This window comes from Lytechinus variegatus, chromosome 6, assembly GCF_018143015.1.
Source record: "Lytechinus variegatus isolate NC3 chromosome 6, Lvar_3.0, whole genome shotgun sequence".
Taxonomy (NCBI): Eukaryota; Metazoa; Echinodermata; class Echinoidea; order Temnopleuroida; family Toxopneustidae; genus Lytechinus; species Lytechinus variegatus.
In genome coordinates this window covers 33,512,603-33,535,511 of record NC_054745.1, presented here as the reverse complement: position 1 = coordinate 33,535,511, position 22,909 = coordinate 33,512,603, and the positions used below count along the sequence as shown (strand labels likewise).

Genomic DNA, 22,909 nt, shown 5'->3' with positions numbered 1-22,909 from the left:
GTAAACTGCTTTCGAGAAAAAATAAAGTAAATTAGAATACAAAGTAGAATATGATTCTTAATTATATTCCAATTCATATAGATACGATGTCATGTTTGTGTGTGGCATATCAACAGAAAGGGGAAAATCATCTACATTTATTTATGGTCTTGCGTAGGATTACAAGATAGTTCGGTCATTCTGGCTCACATATCAATAAAAAAAAAAAACGCATTCCATATTTAAATCCCTCAGAACAATCTACCGATTCTCCACATTGCTGTCCTCCGCGGTGATGCATCCCTAGTAGAGAAATTAATACTTTATGGATGTGATCTGAACAACCAATCAACTGACGGTCAGACGTGTCTACACCAAGCCATTAAGTTATGCTACAGGACTGAGTGGACTGTGAAGGAAACTGACACATTAAAAAAGGTGACATGGGCATCCATATTTTGGTCTAATAAATTACAGGAATAGATATAAAAATAAAGGGTTTTTTCATAACCTTCCTCCTTTTCGTGTCTTCCCCTCCCGTTCTTTCCCACAAATTGAAAACTGATTTGACAGGGTTGCTCCTGCATATTTTGAAACAAATTAACAAGAGTAAATGTAGAGTTAGAGTTTACAAGGGTATCATTTTTTTTTTGATAATCTTCCTTCTTGTTTCTCCCCCCTCTTTTTTGTTCAATTGGAAACTGATGCAGCAGGGTTTTTAACGTTAACCTAGCTGTAACACACCCTTTCACTTTAATATTATTAATGTATTCAACAATGAATTCCCTATTGTACCACTACACAGTGGGTTGAAATTAAGGCAAGAGAAACGTATGCATACCTCAACAAAATTTTATAACAAAATATTGTATTTTTTAGGGATATCTAATCAAATGATCAAAATATTTTAACATTCCCTGGCATACTATTGAAAATTGTTCTTAAGCTCTTGGTACGAGTTGGAATAATCACATTATGTTTTTTGCTGACATAGTTGATGCTAAATAAAAGCTGGACATATTTTCTAAGGTCACTTTCAAATCTCTAAATTAAAACCTGAAGAAGAGAGTTCACACTAACAAACTTTAGAATGGCTAAGTAATTAATCTGCACAGAAAGGACATTCTTTTGACTTTAGTTTGAACGCAGCTCCTGCAGGAAAATGAGTTACGTGTTATTCTTTTACAGATATCCAATGAATACTACAATGGGGCGTTACCTCCTGAGAAGGGAATGGTGTTCTATCTTCTTGACAATGGAGCTAGTTTAGATATAAAGGACGATGCAGGCAATCTACCAATCGACTATGCTAAGGACCACGTGATCAATCAGATGATCTTGCTAAGGTTGTATTCTTTGGTATCACTTGGTTTTATTTTATCAAAACTGCTAGCTAAATGTTTTGATATAATTTCTGAGATGTATTATGAGGGTCAACGAAAACGTATTTTATGCTTTCAATTGATTTAATTTGATTTTTTTTTCTTGAAAACATTAATACGAACTTCCTTCAGCTATCACAAAGCCAGCACTTATATTGCGAAATTTAAAGTTCTATATACATACGGTAAACAAATTCCAACAAATTGTATATTTTCTTTTGCAAAAGTTGATGCATTATCATTTTAGTAATTTGTAAATTGCATAATTTATGGAAATGCATGAACTTATTTACTTATATTACAATACATAAAATTATTTAGATACTAAAGTAATTATGAATGTTATTTATCTTATTTTAGGTCACCTATAGAGGATATTGTATATTCAAAAGGTAAGATTTGAAATTTCAGACATTTATTATTGCTCCTCATTAAATTCACCCCCTTGATATTGTATCGATATTTGCTTTTGCTCACCATGAAAAATGTTTCCATCTCCTGGTATGAAACATTCAATTGACAAATTTCTTCTTAATATTACAGTCTAGTTTGACATTTCAAGTTAGTAAAAGTGTTTGATATCAGTTCCAAACGTGAACACGAATGGGAAAATGTAATGTTCATGTAACTAAAATTCGTCAAACAATTCGTAATGATAATTGCAGATTCTGTAATTTACCGTATTTCGTAGGGATATGTTTTATACTTAAATTTGTATGTACATTTAAAATTAAGTTTGATATTGTAATGCTGTTTTACTATCTTAAAAAAAAAATAGATGCACCACCAAGTACTAGTAATCTTTCCGTTGAAGTCAAGTCATCTAACAACCAAAAAGTTGATCTAGGATACCATGACGTGTCAATCTTTATCCCTCCTGGCGCTGTTCTCCATGATGACAAGGGCGAGATCACACTTACAGTCTTACGAGAGCTACCCGGTTTCGACCTTCACGAAGATGAATCAGTTGCCTGCTATGGAATCAGATGTGATCCTCCACATATGGTCTTCCAGTATCCTGTTGAAATTAAAATACCACACTCTTCAGTGGTCATTAATCCAGATCAAGTGAAACCAGACATCGTTTCTCGTGTATGGGACTCGGTCAATGGTAAGTTAATCTGCGTCGTCAGGTTTGATCAACTTTGTTTAATTTCATCAAAGTTAAGTCTCGCCCCCATTTCACGTCATCTGTATTGACTCATTTCTATTATCGTCACCGTCAAGAACCCCTCCCAAGTCCCAAATGTCTTCGCCATCATCATTAACATCACCGTCATTACGATCATCATGATAATCATCACTAATCTTCCTTATCACCCTCCATACTTTTCTCAACGTCATCATCCGCCATCATAGCAATTTTAAATCATCATAATCATCTCCATCATCACCACCATCATTAATAAACATATGGTCAGTCATTGACATCGCATTGACATCAACAGCATTAGGGTAGTGATTTTTATTAGACCGTCAATGCCATTTTAATTGTCGTATATAATCAATGCATACATAGTGCACCAAGAAAATTAACAAAGGGTCACCACATCTCCTGAAGCACTGCATGGCATGGCAGCACGAGACCTAGCATAGCCCTCCCCAGAATTGCGTGTAAGATTTTTTTTAGGGAGAGGGAGGGGGGGGGGAGACGAGTACTTCTTTAAGGTTCGAGATTATTATCTTAATTTAACAATTAATGAGAATCTCCAGTCATGTAAATTCGATTGTATAAATTGTTTTATCTCCATAAGATCTACCAAGAACTTCAAGACAGAGATCATCCAACTCATCGGACGAGCCACCATTCTGCAGAATATACGAAAGGCATCTAGAGCTCTACATCACCCACTGTGCTGAGTGGTGGGTTCTTATTCCTCTTGAACAACAGGTGATCCGACAGAAACTTATGTGCACTCCATACATCCCAGATAAGATAGAGAAGGGTCAAGAATTTTCAATAAATCTCCAGATGTATAACGATCTTCCTGGGACCGAACGGGTAAGAATAATCAATGTTGATGACATCTTGGAATACTTTTCAGGATTTCATAATTTAGCAATCACCACTTGTCATTAAAACCCTACTAAAATGTCACCTTAAGTTTAAATTTGTTTTGCCACAATTTTCATTTTAAGCTGATGGCTTGGGCTACATATATATATTAGTATGGTGTCAAGCTACATCATCTGTTCATCCCTTCAATCGTAGATGAGGTAAAAAACTTGCCTGTCGAAGGGAATTGATTGCTCGCCCATTTTCATTTTGTTGTCTTGATTATACCATGGTAATTATATGTAGAACGAAGATATGTTTATATTTGGTGCTTTTATGATAATAATAGAAACAATATTGGATTATTACAGTGCGTCCCAGAAAAAAAAACCGAAACTGATATTAAGCGATGATTTATCCTAAATTTATTCATAAATACAATAGACAAATGACCTACCAATGTAAAGCTTAGAATCTCCTCTTTCATCTGATATTTCTTAGATTATTCCTCATTCAGGCATGAGTGAGCAAAAACAATTTGAAGAAAGGAAACCAAAAACTCATTTGGTGGGGGTATCTAAATGTCAAAAAGAAAATCACATGCCGAAAAAGTTCAATATCTGCTCTTTTATTTGTGACCTTAGTCACAAAAAATGGCCAAGAAATAAAAAAGTAATGTTCCCTCGACACAATGGTTGTATTTTAATAATTTCATTAAATAAATGTGTTTTCACCGGTTTCCCACAGAAGCTATCGCATGGTTAACAAAAGAAATAAAGGTAAATGCCAGTTTTGGTAACGATATGAAAATGAGTTCGTACAAAATCCAATGAAATGACCACCAAAGTGTCTGTTTGTGTAAATAAAGAATATGTGCCAAAGGATTCTGGTAGAAATTGTTTAATTGCTGAGAAATTAGCAAATAAGCACATGATTCGGGTCAAGCGTCGGGCACGACATTCAAAGCAATAATAATACACTGTCCCACGTGCGTTTATCTGTGTTGGTGATCTTCAGTGTAATTATTTTTCAGCGTAGATTTCAAGATTTCACAAAGTTCAGTTTATATGACTGTACCAGATCTAGATCATCGATGATATACTGACAATTAAGCCTGATTTTATAGACTTTCTCATGAAATCAGTGTTTACTGCAACTGCTGGCATTTCTCTTTAATGCTAAAACTGTCAAAAGCTCTCAGGGATTTGGACTCTTGGCTCAATAAAAACAAGTTGATTTTGAATAGTGACAAGACCAAAACGATGCTACTAGGATCAAAACAAAAGCTAAGAACACTAGACAGCAATATGCTATCGATAGTGTTAAATGGATGTCAATTGGAATGTGTAAATGAATATAAATGTTTAGGAGTTATTATAGATAACAATCTCGACTTTAAAAAACATGTTGACAGCATAGCTTTAATTGTAAAACAAAAACTAGGAACTATTCGTCGCTGTAAACAGTATTTTGATAAAGCACAATTGAATAAGCTGTATTGGGCATTTGTAATGCCCCATATAATGTATTGCTGTACCGTCTGGTCGGGAAGATCTGAAATTAATCACAGTAAGTTAGAGAGATTACATAAGAGGGCGGCATACATGGTATCTAACTTCTCTTGGGAAACTCCATCTGAACAAATTTTCAAAATATTATCCTGGCCCAAAATACGCAATGTCTTTTTTAGAGCATCTTGCTTAATGGTTCATAAATGTTTACACGAAGCTGCTCCCCAGGTGCTTTGTGATAAGTTTATTTATATAGAGAAAGTATCCTCCCGAACAACTAGAAACACAAATAAGATGATAATCAGAGTGCCATATGCTCGTACAACCTTTTATCAGAAATCATTTTTTGTCACAGGCCCATTACACTGGAATAAACTACCCGAACACCTCCGATTCATAGAAAACATTAAACAGTTCAAACAGGAAATGGTTAAATGGAAAAAAACCTTTAATATGTAATAGGGACTAATGGTGGAATTTATTTTATTCTTTCTCCTCATTTTGTACATATTTTATCTCTTTTCATGTGTATATATTTTCGTTTAGTTTTAGTTAACATCTTTACAGTATTATATTTTATTTGTTCTGTTATTTTCCATAGTTAATTATGCTCATTTCATTTCATTTTTATTTTCAATATTAGTATTTATGCTCTATTCTTTGTTTATATTTGAATATGTTACCATGTTTTATATTTCTATTTGTTCACGAAGGGTCTCAACGAAAACCAGCTTGTTGCTGATTGAGCTACCCTTCTTTTAAATGTTTGAAATAAATAAATAAATAAATAAATTTCTCTTTAATGCATGGCTGATCGTCAACAAAACGGAGTGTCGAGTGAGTTCAAACGTCAGCCTGTAAAACCTCTTCATTTTATGAAATTATTGAAATTCAGCCTTTATTTCAAATTACCAGAACTTTTTTTTTATTTCTCGACCATTTTTTTGTAATTGAGGTATCAAAATAAAGAGCAGATATTGAACTTTTTAAAAATGTGGTTTTCTTTTTGAAACCAAGATACAGCCCAAAAATGACATTTTGGTATCCCTTCTTCAAATTATTTTTTTCGCTCATGCGTGAATGAAAAATAATATAAGTAATTTCAGGTGAGAGAGGAGATTATAAATTTTACAGTGGTAGGTAATTTGTCTATTGCATTCGTGATGAAATTGTGATAAACCGTAGATAAATCTCGGTTTCGGTTTTTGTGGGACGCACTGTATAGCGCACATATCGTCTTTAGAATATCAAGGCGCTTCTACATGTCTGGGCTACGCTAGACTACCGATTCCGGTGCTTACAGCTTTTTGAAGAATTACTTCCTGCCGGTACCTATTTACCTCATCAGGGTTGAGTGAAACAAAACTGAGTGTAAATCAGTTGCTGAAGAAAAACCCGCCATGACTGGGAATCGAACCGATGTCCATCATATTGAAAGGCGATAGACTTAACCACTAAATCACGACGTTTCAATACTCTTATGATTATTGGTATTATTGTATATTGTCTTGATCATGTTGATCAAGCTATTGACCCCTTCCAAATGGGTGCAAAATTAACTTACTTGACAATTTCTAAAAATGGAACAGAAATTCAATCGATTTTCAGATAATTTTGAACAAGTTGCATTTAAAATATATCCACAATAATTATTATTATGGTAAAGTGGTAAATGTAATATATTTAATGATGCTAATTAAACATCAATATTCTGAACAGATTTTACGAGAGGAGGCGAAGCAACAATTTTACCACAGATGTCACTGCTCAGTTCCTTTCAGCATTGAACCCAGGTCTGGTGACGTCACGATCACGTGCCAACGTGATGGAGAAGAAATCGAAAGCCAGGTAAAGTTAACATGCATGATATATTGTTATATTGGTTTATATTTATAAAATTTAAATGCGACATACAAAACAAGTATAAAATCCTTGACTATTAACTGAAATAAAATACGTTTTAAAAAGGGGTCCCTGGTGTTTCAAGCAAAATAATTTCAGTAATATTTATTTGTTGTTGCTGTTTGTCAAATAGGTCCTCTCTGTGAGGGATCTTCAAACCAAGATGAAACAGTGTGTTACACTATACGTACCTCCATGTGCAGATGATGTTGACTTTACAGTGATTACAATAACAATTGCACAGTCTGGAAAGCACGGGATATCACGATCTATTGCTTTTGTCCCAAGATACATAGGTAATAAAACTGTCCTTATTTCGACTTCTCTATTTCAATAATAAGATTCCTCTATCAAATCTTAAAACAAATACACGCGATTGGTAGAATCATTTATTATCCTGATGTTGTATTTATTTTCTAGATCACTCATGTCAATGAAATATCATCAAAGAAAAATAAAATAGTATTTAACCATATATCATTAGAAAATACTATACTAGCTACATATATGCAGACTTTGTAAACGATTGCTGTGAGTGAAAAGCCTACTCGTGTTAAAAGAATACGGAGTTGATATTCTTATAGCCATGAATAAAAAATGGCTCGAAAAGGTTTGCTTCTCTTATTTTCAAATTTCGTCATACTTATTATCCGTATTTCCAGATGGACCAGAGTGGCCATCTCCATCTGCAGACATAAACTTCAATCGGTAAGTCTCCATCAGTTTAAACGTTTAGAAGCCGGGTTGTTAAGGTTGAGAAAGCCCGTCAGGTCTTCTTCAAACTTAACAAGAAAAGAAAGGCCATTTTAGAATCGGCTGACATAGCGATGTCATTGTCACAATACACGAACAATACTTTCTGAAAGCTAATGCGTAATTACAATTTGTTGGATATATCGATTGAATATTAATTTGTTTTTTTTTGCTTTTTTAAAATTTCATTTCAAGGAACACAGTACGTATAATAAAATGGAGCAAATTCTCAAATGAATCTACAGTGTTGAAAAAGCCCCATGATTTTACAGAAAAAAAATATTTTGCAGAAAGCAATATCATAACAGGATCATTCTGCAAATTAAAAAAAGAACATAATTTTTTCTGCAATTTACAGGTCTGTTTAAAAAGGGGAAAAGATGTTTTATTTAAGGAAATTTGGAAAATTGCCATGCACCAAATACCAATTTCTTGTAAGATTTCGCAATCTGGCAAGATTACAGGTGTCATTGAGGCTCTAATGCAGGAACGTCTTTTATATAAAGATAGATTTTCTCACAGTGTACATGATAATATAAAGAATGACCAATGGCTGAGGATTTTCTAAATAAATAATTATTTTAGTATAAATGCTTTCCCCATCTGTTGTTTTTAAAAATGTATACTAACAAAATATACATGTACATAATGGCAGCAAGAAGATTGAAACAATATGAAAAGACATGCTCATGGCATTGGCAGCGAAACCAGTAAACCACAATCATAATAGGATTAAATAATATAATATGGAAATTATTGTCGTTCATATCGTAACATCCAGGACGTTAGAAAAAGTCCAGAAAAGTGACTTGCAGTCGGACATTGATGTCCTTACAATAGCCCAATCAATGGATGTAAATCAGTTCTATGACATAGGCGTAGCTCTTGGTTTCACCATTGCTGAACTGGATCGCATAGAGTACAGGAGATTCAAGGACAGACAACAAGCCACCTATGACATGCTCGTGGCATGGAGAGGGAGACAAGAATCTATCGTAGCAGCAAAGAACACACTCATCACATTCATGGAATCTTTCCAATCATCAGCAACTGATATATCTATTTCAGGTTCGGGTATCGCTCTATTCGTGTTTATCATATTTGACTATCACCAGGTCACGAATGGTTCCTTAGTTGCCCCTAAAATGACAAAAAATAAAGATTTTAAAGTATACTTATTTGAGAAAATAAATTTTCAGATTTATGGTACAATTCCACCCTCGAATAATTTTGAATTCTAATTCAGGAAGGAAATTAGGGAAATTGACACATATATCTTTATGATCTCTAGTCGTCCAAGACTTCTAAATTTGCAATGTACCCCTACAGAAATTTAAGCGTGCCGCATGCTAGTAACTAGCATGCGACTAGCAAGGCGGTCGCTAAAGAAGCGAGTGCATGCTAGCGACCAGTCCCTCCTCGCTAAAATATCGCTTAACTATTACTCTGCACGCGTATTACACGCTTATTAAGCCAGCCGCATGCTAGTTACTAGCATGCCGCAAGCTTGCGCAAGCTTCTCGCATGCTTGCCGCAAGCTTTAAAAATTCTGTGGGGGTATATATCAAGACGTAGTTCTTTTGGTTACACTTCGTAATTCCGAAGGTTCTTTATTCCGAAGGTTCGTAATTCCGAAACACGTAAATTGCCTATACCTCGATGTTCGTTAATCCGAAAACAAAAAAGGGTTCGTTAATCCGAACACGGGTCGTGTGGTCCAGTGGTTAGAGCATTGGACTCATAATCGCAAGGTTGTGAGTTCGAATCCCAACTCTGCCATTGTCTCCACTTTGATAGAAAGGCCCGAGAGTGATATCTGTCGTCTATAACGTCAGCCACTATGACTGATTAACATAGACGTTAAATGTTTCATTGGTAATTGGTTATATACCAGCTTGGCGTTTACCAGCAAAATGCTGTCCTGCCGAGTTCCTACGGGAGTTACCACAAACAGAAACAGCAACATTTGTGGCGTTATTCCGACGGTTCGCTATTCCGAAGGTTCGATAATCCGAAAACGAAATAAGGTTCGTTGTTCCGAAGGTTCGATAATCCGAAAACGAAATAAGGTTCGTTGTTCCGAAGGTTCGTTAATCCGAAAACGAAATAAGGTTCGTTGTTCCGAAGGTTCGTTAATCCGAAAACGAAATAAGGTTCGTTTTTCCGAAGGTTCGTTAATCCAAAAATGAAATAAGGTTCGTTAATCCGAAAACGAAATAAGGTTCGTTTTTCCGAAGGTTTGTTAATCCGAAAACGAAATAAGGTTCGTAATTCCGAAGGTTCGTTAATCCGAAAACGAAATAAGGTTCGTTTTTTCCGAAGGTTCGTTAATCCGAAAACGAAATAAGGTTCGTTTTTTCCGAAGGTTTGTTAATCAGAAAACGAAATAAGGTTCGTTAATCCGAAAAAAAAATAAGGTTCGTTAATCCGAAAAATGAAAAACGGGAAAGCAGAGGCAAGGGCGAGGGGGGGGGGGGCGGGCGGGGACACTGTTGCCGTTCAATTGTTATGAGGATGGGAAGGCAAGGGCGGCCGAACGAATTTTCGTTGGGGGGTAAAGCCAAAAAATGAAACTCATACGTCAAAATGGACACTTTGGTGATATTTTCCCCTTAAGATTATCATCTGCTTGAAGTCATTGTTTGTTTGATAGTGATTAAGTAGAGAAAAACCTTTTTTGAAGTGATTTCTTATTATGGCAAAACGTATATTTAGGCTTTATTTTTCGGGAGAGAGTGTAATGAGCGAGCGGCTTGGTAAAACAAATTCAAAGGTGAAGTTGTAAAACGTTTTTTGGGGTCAATTATTCTTAAAATGGCATAATTGCGAGGTGTTGCGAGCGTTAATCACAAGCTAAAACTTTAGGGTATTTCAATAAAAAAATGAAAATAAGTTGTTAAAAATCCGAGCAGATTTCTGCTGTCATTAAAAAGATGTGCATCTAACTAAAAAAATTAACACGAGCGCAAAACGCAGCTTAAACATACTGACCAGAAAAGGAACCTGTTAAAGAAAGCATTTAGTGACCTCTTTAGGATGCATATTTCACCAATCGAATGAGAGTGCGAAGAGCAAGCTGAAAAATTGCAATATTCCAGCCTGAAAACTTAACTTGTATACTTTAAAAAGAGTATTTTATTTCGAAAAAACACGAAAACCGGCATATTTATTTTTGAAAAAGGAACTTTCCCATTTTGGAAAATATTAATTTCCCTGTTTTTTAATTCATTTTTGGGGTGCAAGTGCCCCTGCCTCCCTCCCGGCGGATCCAACTTTCGTCAAATAGGGGGGGGGGGCAATATTTTTTTCAGCCACATTTTCCTCGATCGGCAGCTTAAAGTTGATTTTTGTTTGTTTCTTTGAAAGGGTAGTCCTAACAGTCAATAATTAGCTTTATACTTATAAAATAAAGTAAATATGTAATAACATAATAAACCCTTTTTAAATAATGCGAGCGCGAGCTATATATTTTTTTTAAATGATGGGCAATATGTTTGTGATCTTCAAAACGAGATGCCTATGTAACTAAATTTAGATAATAACTGCGAGCAAGATCGCAAACAGAAATTTTAAATATATAAGCTCTGACCTGATCTAAAGGGGACATTTAAAGAACTTTTTGCAGTTAGCCATGAAGACGATGCGTGTTTCAACCAGTGGCGGCGGAATATATTTTCCTGGGGGGGGGGGCAAAGCCAAAAAAGGGGCCAATAGGGGCAATTTGGTGCAAACGTATATTTTCACCATGAGATTATCATCTGTGTAAAGAGGTTGTGTGTTTTGTAGTAATTGAATTGAGCAAAAAAATTAAGTGATCACTGATTGATAAATTATATATTTACGTTTCATTTCTGCGAGCGTAGCGAGCAAGCGGTTTGAGGGAAAAAGTCAAATCTGAAGATGTAAAATTCACCTTTTTGGTCAATTACTGTTAAAAGGGCATCCTTGTGAGATGTTGCGAGCGAATCACGTGCTCAAACTTTTGGAAATTTCATGTAGGCCTAGAATGATAATAATGATATAGATATTATTTACCCAGGGAAGCCAATTCATTTCTGAAAGCTGTTCTCCAAGCTATTATTTTTTTTTTACAAGAATGCTTAGAATGTCCAGTTTTCAGGTTGGAAAATCGGAAAATCTTGGCACACGTGTATCGCTCGCATCAAGTATTGTTTATTGAGGAACTCATTCTATTGTTGGTTACAAAAAATATAAAATGTCCAGTTTTCAGGTGGAATATCACAAATTTTAAGCTTGCGGTTCGCGCTCTAATTATTTAGTTCGTGAGATATATATTCTATTCATAAGTCACTAAATGCAGTCCTTAAAAGATTACTTAGAAACCTGTTGCATAAAGCTTTTTACCTGAGAAAACTCTGGTAAAAACTGATAACTATTAAGGTTAGTCTGATTTCCGCCATTGACTTTAGCACAGGGCAAAAACTCCGCTAAAAAAACATCCTGAGTTTTCTCAGGTAAAAAGTTTTATGCTTATTAATATAAACAAATTACAGCTCGCCCTCGAGTTAATTCTTTAGAAAGATACACATCTTTCTCACGATTAAAAAACTGCTCAGAATGTTAAGTTCACGTGGTGTTACATGAAACGTCTACTAGTTTGAGCTTGCGATTCGCGTTTTCAACATCTCACAAGGATCATTATTATAGTATTATTTTTATTACCAACAGAAGCTGTTATTAAAAATGACATCCCCTCCAATACAAATCCTATTATCTAGAGGTTACTCGCACGCGACCAACACACTTGATCCCCTGCATCTTTAAACCATTTGCTTAGGCAGCAATTGCTCAGATAAAATCGAAATTAGCCTATGCTTGATGGGCGCTTATTCTTAATGAAATGCATGCTTTTGGGCCACAACACATGCATGTATCATCGATCGTCATTGCATAATATCGTGTAATCTTGTAATGACAACACCGTTTTTGTTACAAAAATGAATAATTTTTCATTTTCGGAAATACGAACCTTATTCAATTTTCGGATTAACGAACCTTATTTCGTTTTCGGATTAACGAACCTTCGGAATTACGAACCTTATTTCGTTTTCGGATTAACGAACCTTCGGAATTACGAACCTTATTTCGTTTTCGGATTAACGAACCTTATTTCGTTTTCGGATTAACGAACCTTATTTCGTTTTCGGATTGACGAACCTTCGGAATTACGAACCTCATTTTGTTTTCGGATTAACGAACCTTCGGAATTACGAACCTTATTTCGTTTTCGGATTGACGAACCTTCGGAATTACGAACCTTATTTCGTTTTCGGATTGACGAACCTTCGGAATTACGAACCTTCGGAAATACGAACCTTCGGAATAACCGAACCTTCGGAACTACGAAGCTTCGGAATTACGAATGTATGCGTAGTTCTTTTTATAGTTTAAAGAAGAAAAGAAAATGCTTAGTATTGGCTTTATACTATACTTGTGTGGCTTAAAGTATTTTGTCTTCTCTTTATCGTTTATCGGACTTTATCGGACTTGACTGCGGTCATCAAGACATTGGACCGAATGAGTAAGTTTGTATTTTCTGTTAAATAAATGTTTAATATATGAAAAATAGCAGCCGAAACCTTATATTTATCATGCTCTTTACGATTTTCAGAATGTTCGACCAATAGAATGTATATGAATAATAAAAAGATTTTCCGTCAATATGTCTTCTTCAGTCAAATTAAATGCATTGCGTTTATATTATTCCCTGTCTGTTCGTATCATACCCTCTCAGAAATGGTCTCAAACAACGTGTGGACTAGCTTTACATTCAAGTTTCTTGTACCTAAAATTTCGATAGGTTCATGTCAACCAACCTAATTATTTCTTTTATTGGGACTATTATGAAACTGAAATAAGCCGGAGGTAATAAAAATATAGAATAAACATTTAAATTGGGTTGGGTTCATTTTTTTCATTTACCTACAATGATCTTATTTCAACGTCACAGAGAGATTCCTGATAGTATGTTGTTACAAGTTGCCCGTTGCATCAGCAAAGAAAAGTTTTATGAGATTGGCAATCAACTGGGATTTGACAGGACAGAATTACAGCACATCGAACAACGATCGTTGTACAATAGAAAGGATGCTAACATCCAAATGCTCTCGATTTGGAAGGCATCCCAAACATCAATGGATAAAGGAGAGGAGAAACTGCACATGGTCTGGAAATCTGTTACCGAAACGTCTCAAGCGACTTGCACGAATGGTATCCAGTACTATTTTGTTTTTCTTCAGAAAATGCACTTATTGTCAGTTTCATTTCCTTTGTGTTATTTAGGGCCTAATTATTCGAATTTCGTCGAATTTTTACTCGAATGATCCAACTGAAAAGGCAATTTTTCAATTCGTATAAAAGGTGCCCAGTACTTAGAAAATCTTTTTTTGAATACTTATCCAGATGAAGCAAAGACCCGAAACTCCAAATTACGAGGTGCATTTTTTTTGTTCTACAAAATTTGTAAATTACCAATAGGTACACTTTGCCTACACAATCAATGAGACAATAGGGCCAATTGAGGATGGAAATGCCAAAGACATCATCATGAATCAATAGAACAAATATTTGTCTTATCTATTCCCATTCTACATATGCGACAATGATAGTTCCTTCCGTCCTCTGTATGCTCTTGGCGTAATAAAAATGCACGTAGTATGGTTTTGTGAACAGAAGAAAGCAAGATATTCCACTCCGACCTTGCGATCTGGAAATTTTGCACTCTATACATTACCTGTTTGTACATAGATGATCGACGGAATTTTAACATTTTGAACACGTCCTGTCACTAAAACGGTCTGTTGTCACACTATGACCATAATACCTTGCAGATGCTGAGGATGAAAAAGAGGAAACTGATGGTGAGACCCCTCTGAAGCCGGAAGAGAATCACAACCCATCACCTCAACAAGGATCAGAACTAGATGAAGACAAATACCATGAAGAATGGAAGATCATCGAATACACAGAGTCAGGTATGAAATAAATATTAAGAAACGAAGAGGGTGTGGATAGAGAGAGACATATATTGAGGGTGGTGGGGTCTTATTGGCAAAATTAGGAGCAAAGTCAAAAATCAATATTTATAGGGAAACCGAATAGCCTTTTTCTATAATGGCAAGTGGTCAGAAATACCATTATCATGGTAAATATCCGATCCAGCTTCATGAATATATTACAGGTCAGCCAGGTAACGGTTATTCTTATCACCATTTCTAATAACATTCTATCAATTCTAATTCCTAATCATAGACCAAGATGGAACTGTTGAAGACATCGACGTGCTTGGGGGTTCACCGAGTAATGGCGAACTGTGTGGAGCCGTTCGCCTGGTTGGAAATCTCAATACGGCTTTGGACCTCAGTAGAGCTCTCCGTGTCGACGACGACATTATAGGTCTTATAGCTCCTTCCAACCCTGCACTAATGGAAAGACTAGCATGGCAACTCATCAACCAATGGTATAGACGTTTAGGAAAACAGGAGAAGGAAGAGAAGTTGGCTAGGCTTCTGCAAGGATATCACATCGAAGAAACTCAAACAGGTTTTAATAACAACTATGATTTCAATATTTCTTTGCTCACAAATGCTTTTTAAAATGATGTTGTGTTGTATAATTAAAAAATATTTTTGTAAGGGGGTGAAAAAATATCTACATTTACCAAATTTTCCTTGAATAATTAAAGACGTACAGGATTATTATTATTCAATGACTGACACCACAACTATTTCCTTCTTTTTAAAGATATTTCTGAAATCTCCAAAAAGATTCACACGAATCCAGACCTCCTACACCTCTCACAGTGGCTGGGTCTATCAGCTTCCGAAATTCTGAAGGTGATGGCGTCATGTCTGTCCTTGGAACCTGCCATGATACGTCAGGTTGCTCTACAGATTCTTCAGAAATGGACAAAACAAGGAGGAACAAGACTGAGGTTGCTTGAAATTGCTAGAGCTTTTCATTTTAACGATGCTGCAGAGCAGATAGCCACAGGTAAGTAAAAATATTCATAAGGCAAATTGTGTCATTACTATTCCAGGTTACAGTCACAGTGGCAGATCCAGGGGGGGGGGGGCATTTCCGGCTCGTGCCCCCTTGAGAGTCATACTCATTATTTTTTTATTATGTCGTCCATGCCCAAGTGTGCCCCCTTGCACATATTTTTTAAAGGGAATATGTCGTTCATGCTCAAATGAGTACATTTTCTTTTCTGTTTTCTCAAATTTTCCGCAGGCAAAAATACCTTCATTTTTAGTGACATTTTTTGCTTCTTAGAATTGCCTATGAGAATTTGCCCAGCCCCCTGGAAAAGCCTGGATCCACCCCTAAATAGTAATTAATTTGTCCCGTCTCGCAAAGAGTTGTGCTTAATTCAATCAATTACCATCAACTATATGGAAATTCATCGTTCCCATTTATTCGTTGCCAGAAATTTAAACAATGCCTTTTATCATGTTTATAAATAAAAAGGAAGAACACTCCTTGTCAAGACAAAGATGAAATACTGTCTATTTTATCATGTCTAAAAAGGATTTCGAACAAACATTTACATTGCTGGCCTTTGAAGCGAATCAATAGCAATTCCTGTCAACTCAGGGTCCAGTACTTTCACAATTTTTCTCAGAATTTAATAGTAATATGAAATCGCATAACAACGTCAAAGTATTTACGTTTCATTATTCACTAAGTTAGGGAAATAACAGGCACTACTTCTATTCCTTATAGGTAGCAGCATATTCATTAATAACCTGTTTCCTATTATAACATAAATTGCAGAGATAATTTTAGAAGAAAAGGAAATCGATAATATCGTTTTGCTGAACATATTCTCTTGTGCCATCAATTACAGCAATTTCACAACATCCAGGCTTCCCGGATCCGTTTTCACATGCCACCATTGATCACAATGGTGGAGAGTTGAAGCTTCATGACCTTGGAATCAGAGTATCCATTCCTTCGGGTGCGATCTCAAAAGGAATGAGATCAATTGCTACTCTATGTGTCCCTAGGAGTAATTCATTTAACATTCCCCTGGATAATGGAGAGGTTCTCGTGACACACATCATCCGATGTTCCTTCTCGCAAGAGCTTCGTAAACCCGCGGCTGTGACGCTTCCACACTGCATCCTCTCAGATCGATATCAACAGAAGAAGGAAGACTTGTGTTTGAAGTTATATACCAAACTAGGACAAGGTATTGTTGAATAAATGACATTCCTGTAAGTTTGAGAATAAGGCATAATGTGGACTTTTTTATTGGTTTTGCCACTGCGTGTTTGTATAATGTCAGTTTCAAAATATCTTTGTAAACCAAATTCAAAACAAAGAACGGCGAGTAACACTGCAAAATGTTAAGTTTAGTATTATGATGGGATATTCATTTCGTCTATGAAATTAATTTTGGGCCTATTTTAAAGCCTAACGCTATGTTTTAACGACTGGATAATCTGTGATTTACCAAGAGAAGAAAGGTATAGGTATAAATGTTTTAACGTAACTCTATGTGATGTAAGAGTGTTAGTTTGGTGTGTAAAAGTGTATGTGTATGTGACAGTGGGGGGGGGGGTCTGAGAGTGGGTATGTCTGATGGTGTTTCGCGAGCTTCATTGCGAGTTTCTGTCGCGATTTCCTTTGTTTTAATGTATGTATGAATGGTTTTGCTTGTTTTGAATGCGGGGATTCTGTGTATAGTTGTCTTCGGTAGTAATGCGTTTGTGTGTGGCGCAGTGGTGTATTAAATGCGGTACGTTATGTGTATACGTGCGTGTGTGTGTGTGTTCATATGTGTGCACCTGCGTATATTGAAAAAAAATTTATATTAAATAAGGGTGTCGCTTCTATTCGGTTAGTGAGGTGAGATCTTTCAGCAAACAGTTTCGCAGGTTCCTTGCAGAAACTACACGTATTTCCTACAGAAAATAATTATTTTATATTATTCACATTTACACCTTTATAAAACTAACGATTTTTTCGGTTGTCTAATATAAATTGTAATCAATCATATAATTTTAGAATCGAAATCCTTGTGACACCTGTAACGCCATGTTACTTTCCTGATGTCTTTGCCATTCAATTAGGACAATTTGGTTGCAGGACTATTGAATCATCGAAAGGTTTTGAGATCTCAGAAGACAGGATTACATTCTCGACACGTCATCTTGAGTACTTCGCTTTGTCTTCGAATGATGTCCGAGGAATTCATTTCATCTGTGAGGTGTCACAACCTCTCTTCAAGTGCAACACTCCACAGCCCACTCTACGAATCCGCATAGCACATCCTTACAACAAAGACTCTGCAGTAAGTCAGAACCGTGTATTACTTCTGATAGTAATTTTAGACACCAATGCCTGATAAAACTACACTTTATAACTAATTTAGCTCTTAAAGTGCGTGTATAGTGACTGCACTTCGGAGTGCTTGTCTAGTTCAAATTTGAACGAGAAAATTCCGCACTCCGAAGGAATGCTAAATTTACCTATAAATAGTCAATTTTATATAATTATAAGTAATTCATTTTCCAGTATCACAATGGTTATTAGCTGTTATAAAAAGGAGAATTAGAGCCTGTTGAAAGCAGGTTAGCTTGTATGAAATAGGAAAACCCACGAATCAAAGACTAATTAAATTTTGACAAATATTATGCAAGTACCAGGACAGTTTAGAGCATGTCAAAATTCGAATATGGAATATTCGAATGTGGAGAACACAAAGGCTATATACAGTGCGTATCAAAAAAAGTTTACACTTAGAAAAAATCCTGTAAAATTATATATTTGTAATATCCTGACAATTTTTCCATATTTTAGCATTGGTACGTATCCATTTAAGCAACTGACGATATAACTGTCGAAAAATATTTCCGCTTGAGTGAACACCACTTACTTTTGAAAAGTTGGTGAAGATGATTTGCGCAGAAGTTTGAAATAGTTATGCGAAAAAAGTAGACCTTTAACATTAGTAAAAGTGATTTGAAGGTATCTTTTACCTTTTTAACTTGTTTCCTTACCCAAACACTTCAAAGAGTGCATTGCGCCCCACCCCACTTCCCCACACACTGAGTCCATCGTGACGATATTTGCTTTACACTGAGCTGTGATTTACATGAAATGGCTTAGGCTTGATTTTCATTTTGTTAATCATTGCCAAGCTTGGGAAAAGTGTGGAGAAACAAGTATTAAATGAAAAATGAAATGTAAACCAACTTTAAATGATAAAAACTTAGTGAAAATGTTAAAGATGTCTGATATAAACTTTTGTTCAGATTCAGTTATGTCCTCAGATCCAGCTGGCACAAAAAAGGGTAAAGGTTGTGCTTACTAAGTGTTGAAATTTCAAATTTGGGCGGCAAAATTGTTACAAAATGCTTGAATGTATCCGTTTTATGTCAATTGGCTAAAAGTGCTAAAGAAATTTATAAGAAATGTTTCGCAGGGTAAGTTTGATTTTGCCCTTTCCCCTTGACACAGCGTGAAAACAAGCATTTCTGCGCAAACAGATTTCTGCGAGCTTTACAAAAATGGACAGTGCTCACTAAAGTGTAACATTCTGTCAATTTGTTTTCTTTCATTGTATAGATGAGACCCAAACCCATAATTATATGTGAAAAAATTACCCACATGTTGTATTTGTTAATTCCCATGGCTTTTTCAAAGTGTAAACTTTTTTTGGATACGCACTGTATACACACCCATTGGCGATGCGACCAGTATTTGCAATTTTAGCAAATTGTACACCTGAAAATAGTAATGAAAATACATCATCTGTCTTGATTGTGTTTTTTGGTGAATCCTCTACATGTCATCCTCTGAAGAATTATTTTTGGCCCATTATACAAAAAGACGCAATTGATCCGATCAACCTCAATTGTATGGAAATCCATAAAAGGTCATTTGTTCTTTCTTTGAAATGTGCACATTGTCCTTTATAAACAAAAAGAACCATACTGAACCGGTGAAGAAAACAATGAACATATGGATATACATCACATATCTAGAAAACATTGTGAATTAACATTCATTTTATATGTTGGTGCCGTTGGTTGTCCATAGTTGTGGTTGATTGGATCAATCGTAACGCTTTGTAAGATACAAATGTGCTAAGTTTAAAAAGTGGCAGTTTAAGCAAAGTATACGCAGACTTAATCGGAGGCTGTACAATATTGTGTGACATTAGTCGCACATCTCGTTCCCCTTGCCAATGAGAGGATGTACACAGTGAAAACGCTGTTTAGGATTTTATACAACGCTGTTTAATATATGAACCTTACATTATTTGTTTAACGGTTAAACAACCATGTTTGATTTATCAAAGATTAGATATTGAACATTAAACTTTGTTGCTTAAGATTTAAACACTTGCTTAAACTGTTTAAACAATTACTGTAAGGTTTATATAGTAAACAGCTTTGTCTATTTGTTTTACTGTGTACATATATGATTGATGGTCTCATCATTCAAGTGTCCATGTTTTTTTTTCTATCTATTCACCTTTTATAAAGTTTTCATCAACGTTTGTCACCTTTTTTTTATAACATGTAACTTATTCTATGGACTTCCTGCTCATTTAACAATTCTTTTGCCTTCAGGAATTTCGGCAAAGAAATGACAGTCGTTCGCAAGATATCTACCAAGTTACGAATGTCATCAAATTCACTCTGGATTCAGCAGAAGACGATATAATGCTATTGTGTGTTTCTGATTCAAAGAAGACACAGGAAACCGTAAGCATCTTTAAACTATGTTGGTAGTATGTACATCTAATTTTTCTCCTGTAGCACCTACCTCCTTCGGTTTCAAGTCACAATTCCAGATTTTATTTAAATATAATATGAAAAACGTTAATTTTTAAAAGGGCTATTTTCATGATCAACTAGGACATGTAGGACACAAATAATTGAAATGTACAACATGTTGTCATGAATGATGAGATGAATAATAAATGACAAATGTTAGTTTTAAGATATATTTAGCCCGACGGACGATATGTTACATTTTTGCTAATCTACCAACAAGACCTTGTACACATTCATGTTTTATTTGATATGAGAGGTGACACTACTAGCCAGCTGCGTCTAAATTATTAGGATAAGCACAATATCGTAACAACATCACGCTACGCATCCCCTTTTCTCTCTGCTTTTTGTATTCTGGATTTCTTTTGCTGTATTGTTTATTCATTCAATTTTTTTCATGTTTCTTTACTTTATTCTACATCTTTCGTTTTGTTTCTTCTCAAGGTTCAAGTTGGTCCCTTACTCTCAGGAGGATGTATTACAGCACACTTCAATCTACAGCCCTCTAGCGGCCAGAAAAGTGTCAGTGTCAGCATTCAGCAGGGTTCATCCACACAGGCAGAACAAGAAATACACATTTCTAGTGAAGGTAAACAAAACTCTTACTTCGGAGAAAGAATCCTCAAGATTGAAAGAGACGGGAGGTTGTAGATAATATTGATATACTTCAAACGTTTTACAGATTTTTTGTTCATCTTCAAAGTACTAGAAGGTTTCTTTTCGTGTAAAGGTTGCAATTCATGAAAAGTTATGACTCAACCATTTTGCACCCCACTTACGGACCCACACCCTCACAGTACAGAACACAATTAAAAGAAAATTCTTATCCGCTTGTAGTGACTAGTAACTCCCTACTATTACTACAGATTTAAACAAGATTTTGCAATGGATGTAAAGGTAATGGAAGAAAACAAACTACGGGGACTAACTAATCTTTCAGAAAGCACGGGCCTACTCGATTTCTTAGGTGCATGACATCTAGTGTATCCATGGTAACAAATTTAGCATTGTAAATATGCCATCCTTGCAATGTTCATAGGAGCAGTAAACTCACTGTAAGATGTCTTAAGGAAAGATCATGGAGTATTTTTTTTTTTATTCTTCTGTACAGTGGAACCTAATTACGAACAGCCTCACAGGTGAGAGCTTCATTAAATCTTTTCAAAAATTTTTTTTATGTTAAATCACAGAGATAACATTAACGATGTTTAAAGAGGGGTGCTCGTTACAAAAAATATATAATGAAACAAGAGTTAGTTGTCTTCGGTATCAAATAGTGGGTTAAGGCTTAAAAATGAAGGTGATTTATCAAACCTATACATATTAGCGTATCAACCTGATTGTCAAGGGAAACATCACGGGGTGCTTCATCATCCCCGCTTAATTCCAAGGGCCATATTGAATTTTTATCAAGGTATCGTGACATATTCAGTATTAAGTTAAATTAATAGCAATGACACGTCAAATACTTTTTGAGGAGTGAACAATACTAGTAATAATAGTTTGTAAAATTATTTGGTAATAAGGCATTGAAAATATATTTGAGAATTATATCGCGTATAAACAAATGACATGCCATGGGATACCTAATAGTTATTGACGTCTTGTTACGTTCTTTGTCTTTTACTTCCAAATTTGAAAATCTTAATGGATGAATAACTCTCAGTAGCTCTACTTTTTTAAGCTATAGTATGTTTTAAAGCTAAATTCCAGTTTTGGTAACGATCTCAGAATCACTTTTTACAGAATCTAATATAATGACCACCCAAGTGTCTGTTTGTATGAATAAAAAATATATGCCAACGGATTCTGGGAGAAATTGTGTAATTACTGAGAAATAAGCACGGAATCGGTCACTTTCGTCGGGTCTTTATTCCAGCAATAATAATACACTGTCCCACGTGTGCCTATCTGTGTTGGTAATCTTCAGTGTGAACGTTTTTCAGCGTAGATTTCAAGATTTCATAAAGTTCAGTTTATGTAACTGTATACCAGATCCTGATCCTCGATGATATTCTGACAATTAAGCCTGGTTGTACAGACTTTCTCATGAAACCAGTTTTTACTGCAACTACTGGCATTTCTCTTTAATCTTTCAACAATCTTGCCATGAACGTGACATAGCAAACATGACGAATCTCTAAATTTAATAGTTACAAGTCTTTGAAAAGTATGATCTATAGCAATTCACTTTCGCTCATGTTGATTTTGCAGAAGAGGCAGAATACGGTTTGTTTCAAACTACATGCTACGAATGCTTTCAGGTATAGACTGTGAAATAAAGGATGCGCGTGAGCTTGGCTACAAACTAGGTTTCTCCAATTCGATGGTCAGCAGGTACCTTTCCAGAGCAGACTCCTCGGCCAGCAGTGTCTCAGGATCAGGTCTTAAAGAGATGCTTCAAGACTGGAGAAGGCGTGTACGACCTAGTGAGCAGGTTAATGAACTTCGCCTTGCTTTAGAGGCCGCGGGATTGAGACGTGAATCGGAAGTTATCTTTCAAGAAAATTGAAATGAAGTCGGTCGCCATTTGACAAACTGAGCATCTTAGAGCATTTCGTACATTCGGAAATA

The 22,909-nt window shown here is 35.6% G+C and overlaps 1 protein-coding gene across 1 annotated transcript; it reads left to right on the top strand.

The window, feature by feature from the left end:
• The first annotated feature begins 1,212 nt into the window (after positions 1 to 1,212).
• On the top strand, positions 1,213 to 22,847 carry LOC121417738. The gene is made up of 18 exons (XM_041611470.1): positions 1,213 to 1,325; positions 1,722 to 1,753; positions 2,140 to 2,472; positions 3,116 to 3,363; positions 6,588 to 6,716; positions 6,904 to 7,066; positions 7,433 to 7,478; positions 8,305 to 8,591; positions 13,050 to 13,065; positions 13,495 to 13,754; positions 14,375 to 14,518; positions 14,796 to 15,086; positions 15,288 to 15,536; positions 16,393 to 16,737; positions 17,621 to 17,841; positions 20,780 to 20,924; positions 21,447 to 21,474; positions 22,550 to 22,847. Exons 1-18 carry the CDS (start codon positions 1,213 to 1,215, stop codon positions 22,845 to 22,847), a joined length of 3,348 nt encoding a protein of 1,115 aa, XP_041467404.1.
• Positions 22,848 to 22,909: the final 62 nt, after the last annotated feature.

Excerpts from the sequence above, each read along its gene's own strand:
- LOC121417738 (XM_041611470.1), top strand. The coding sequence starts at position 1,213 with ATGGTGTTCTATCTTCTTGACAATGGAGCTAGTTTAGATATAAAGGAC. Across the intron at positions 1,754-2,139 it reads GGATATTGTATATTCAAAAG|ATGCACCACCAAGTACTAGT; the intron begins GTAAGATTTGAA and ends AAAAAAAAATAG. Across the intron at positions 20,925-21,446 it reads AATACACATTTCTAGTGAAG|TGGAACCTAATTACGAACAG; the intron begins GTAAACAAAACT and ends TCTTCTGTACAG.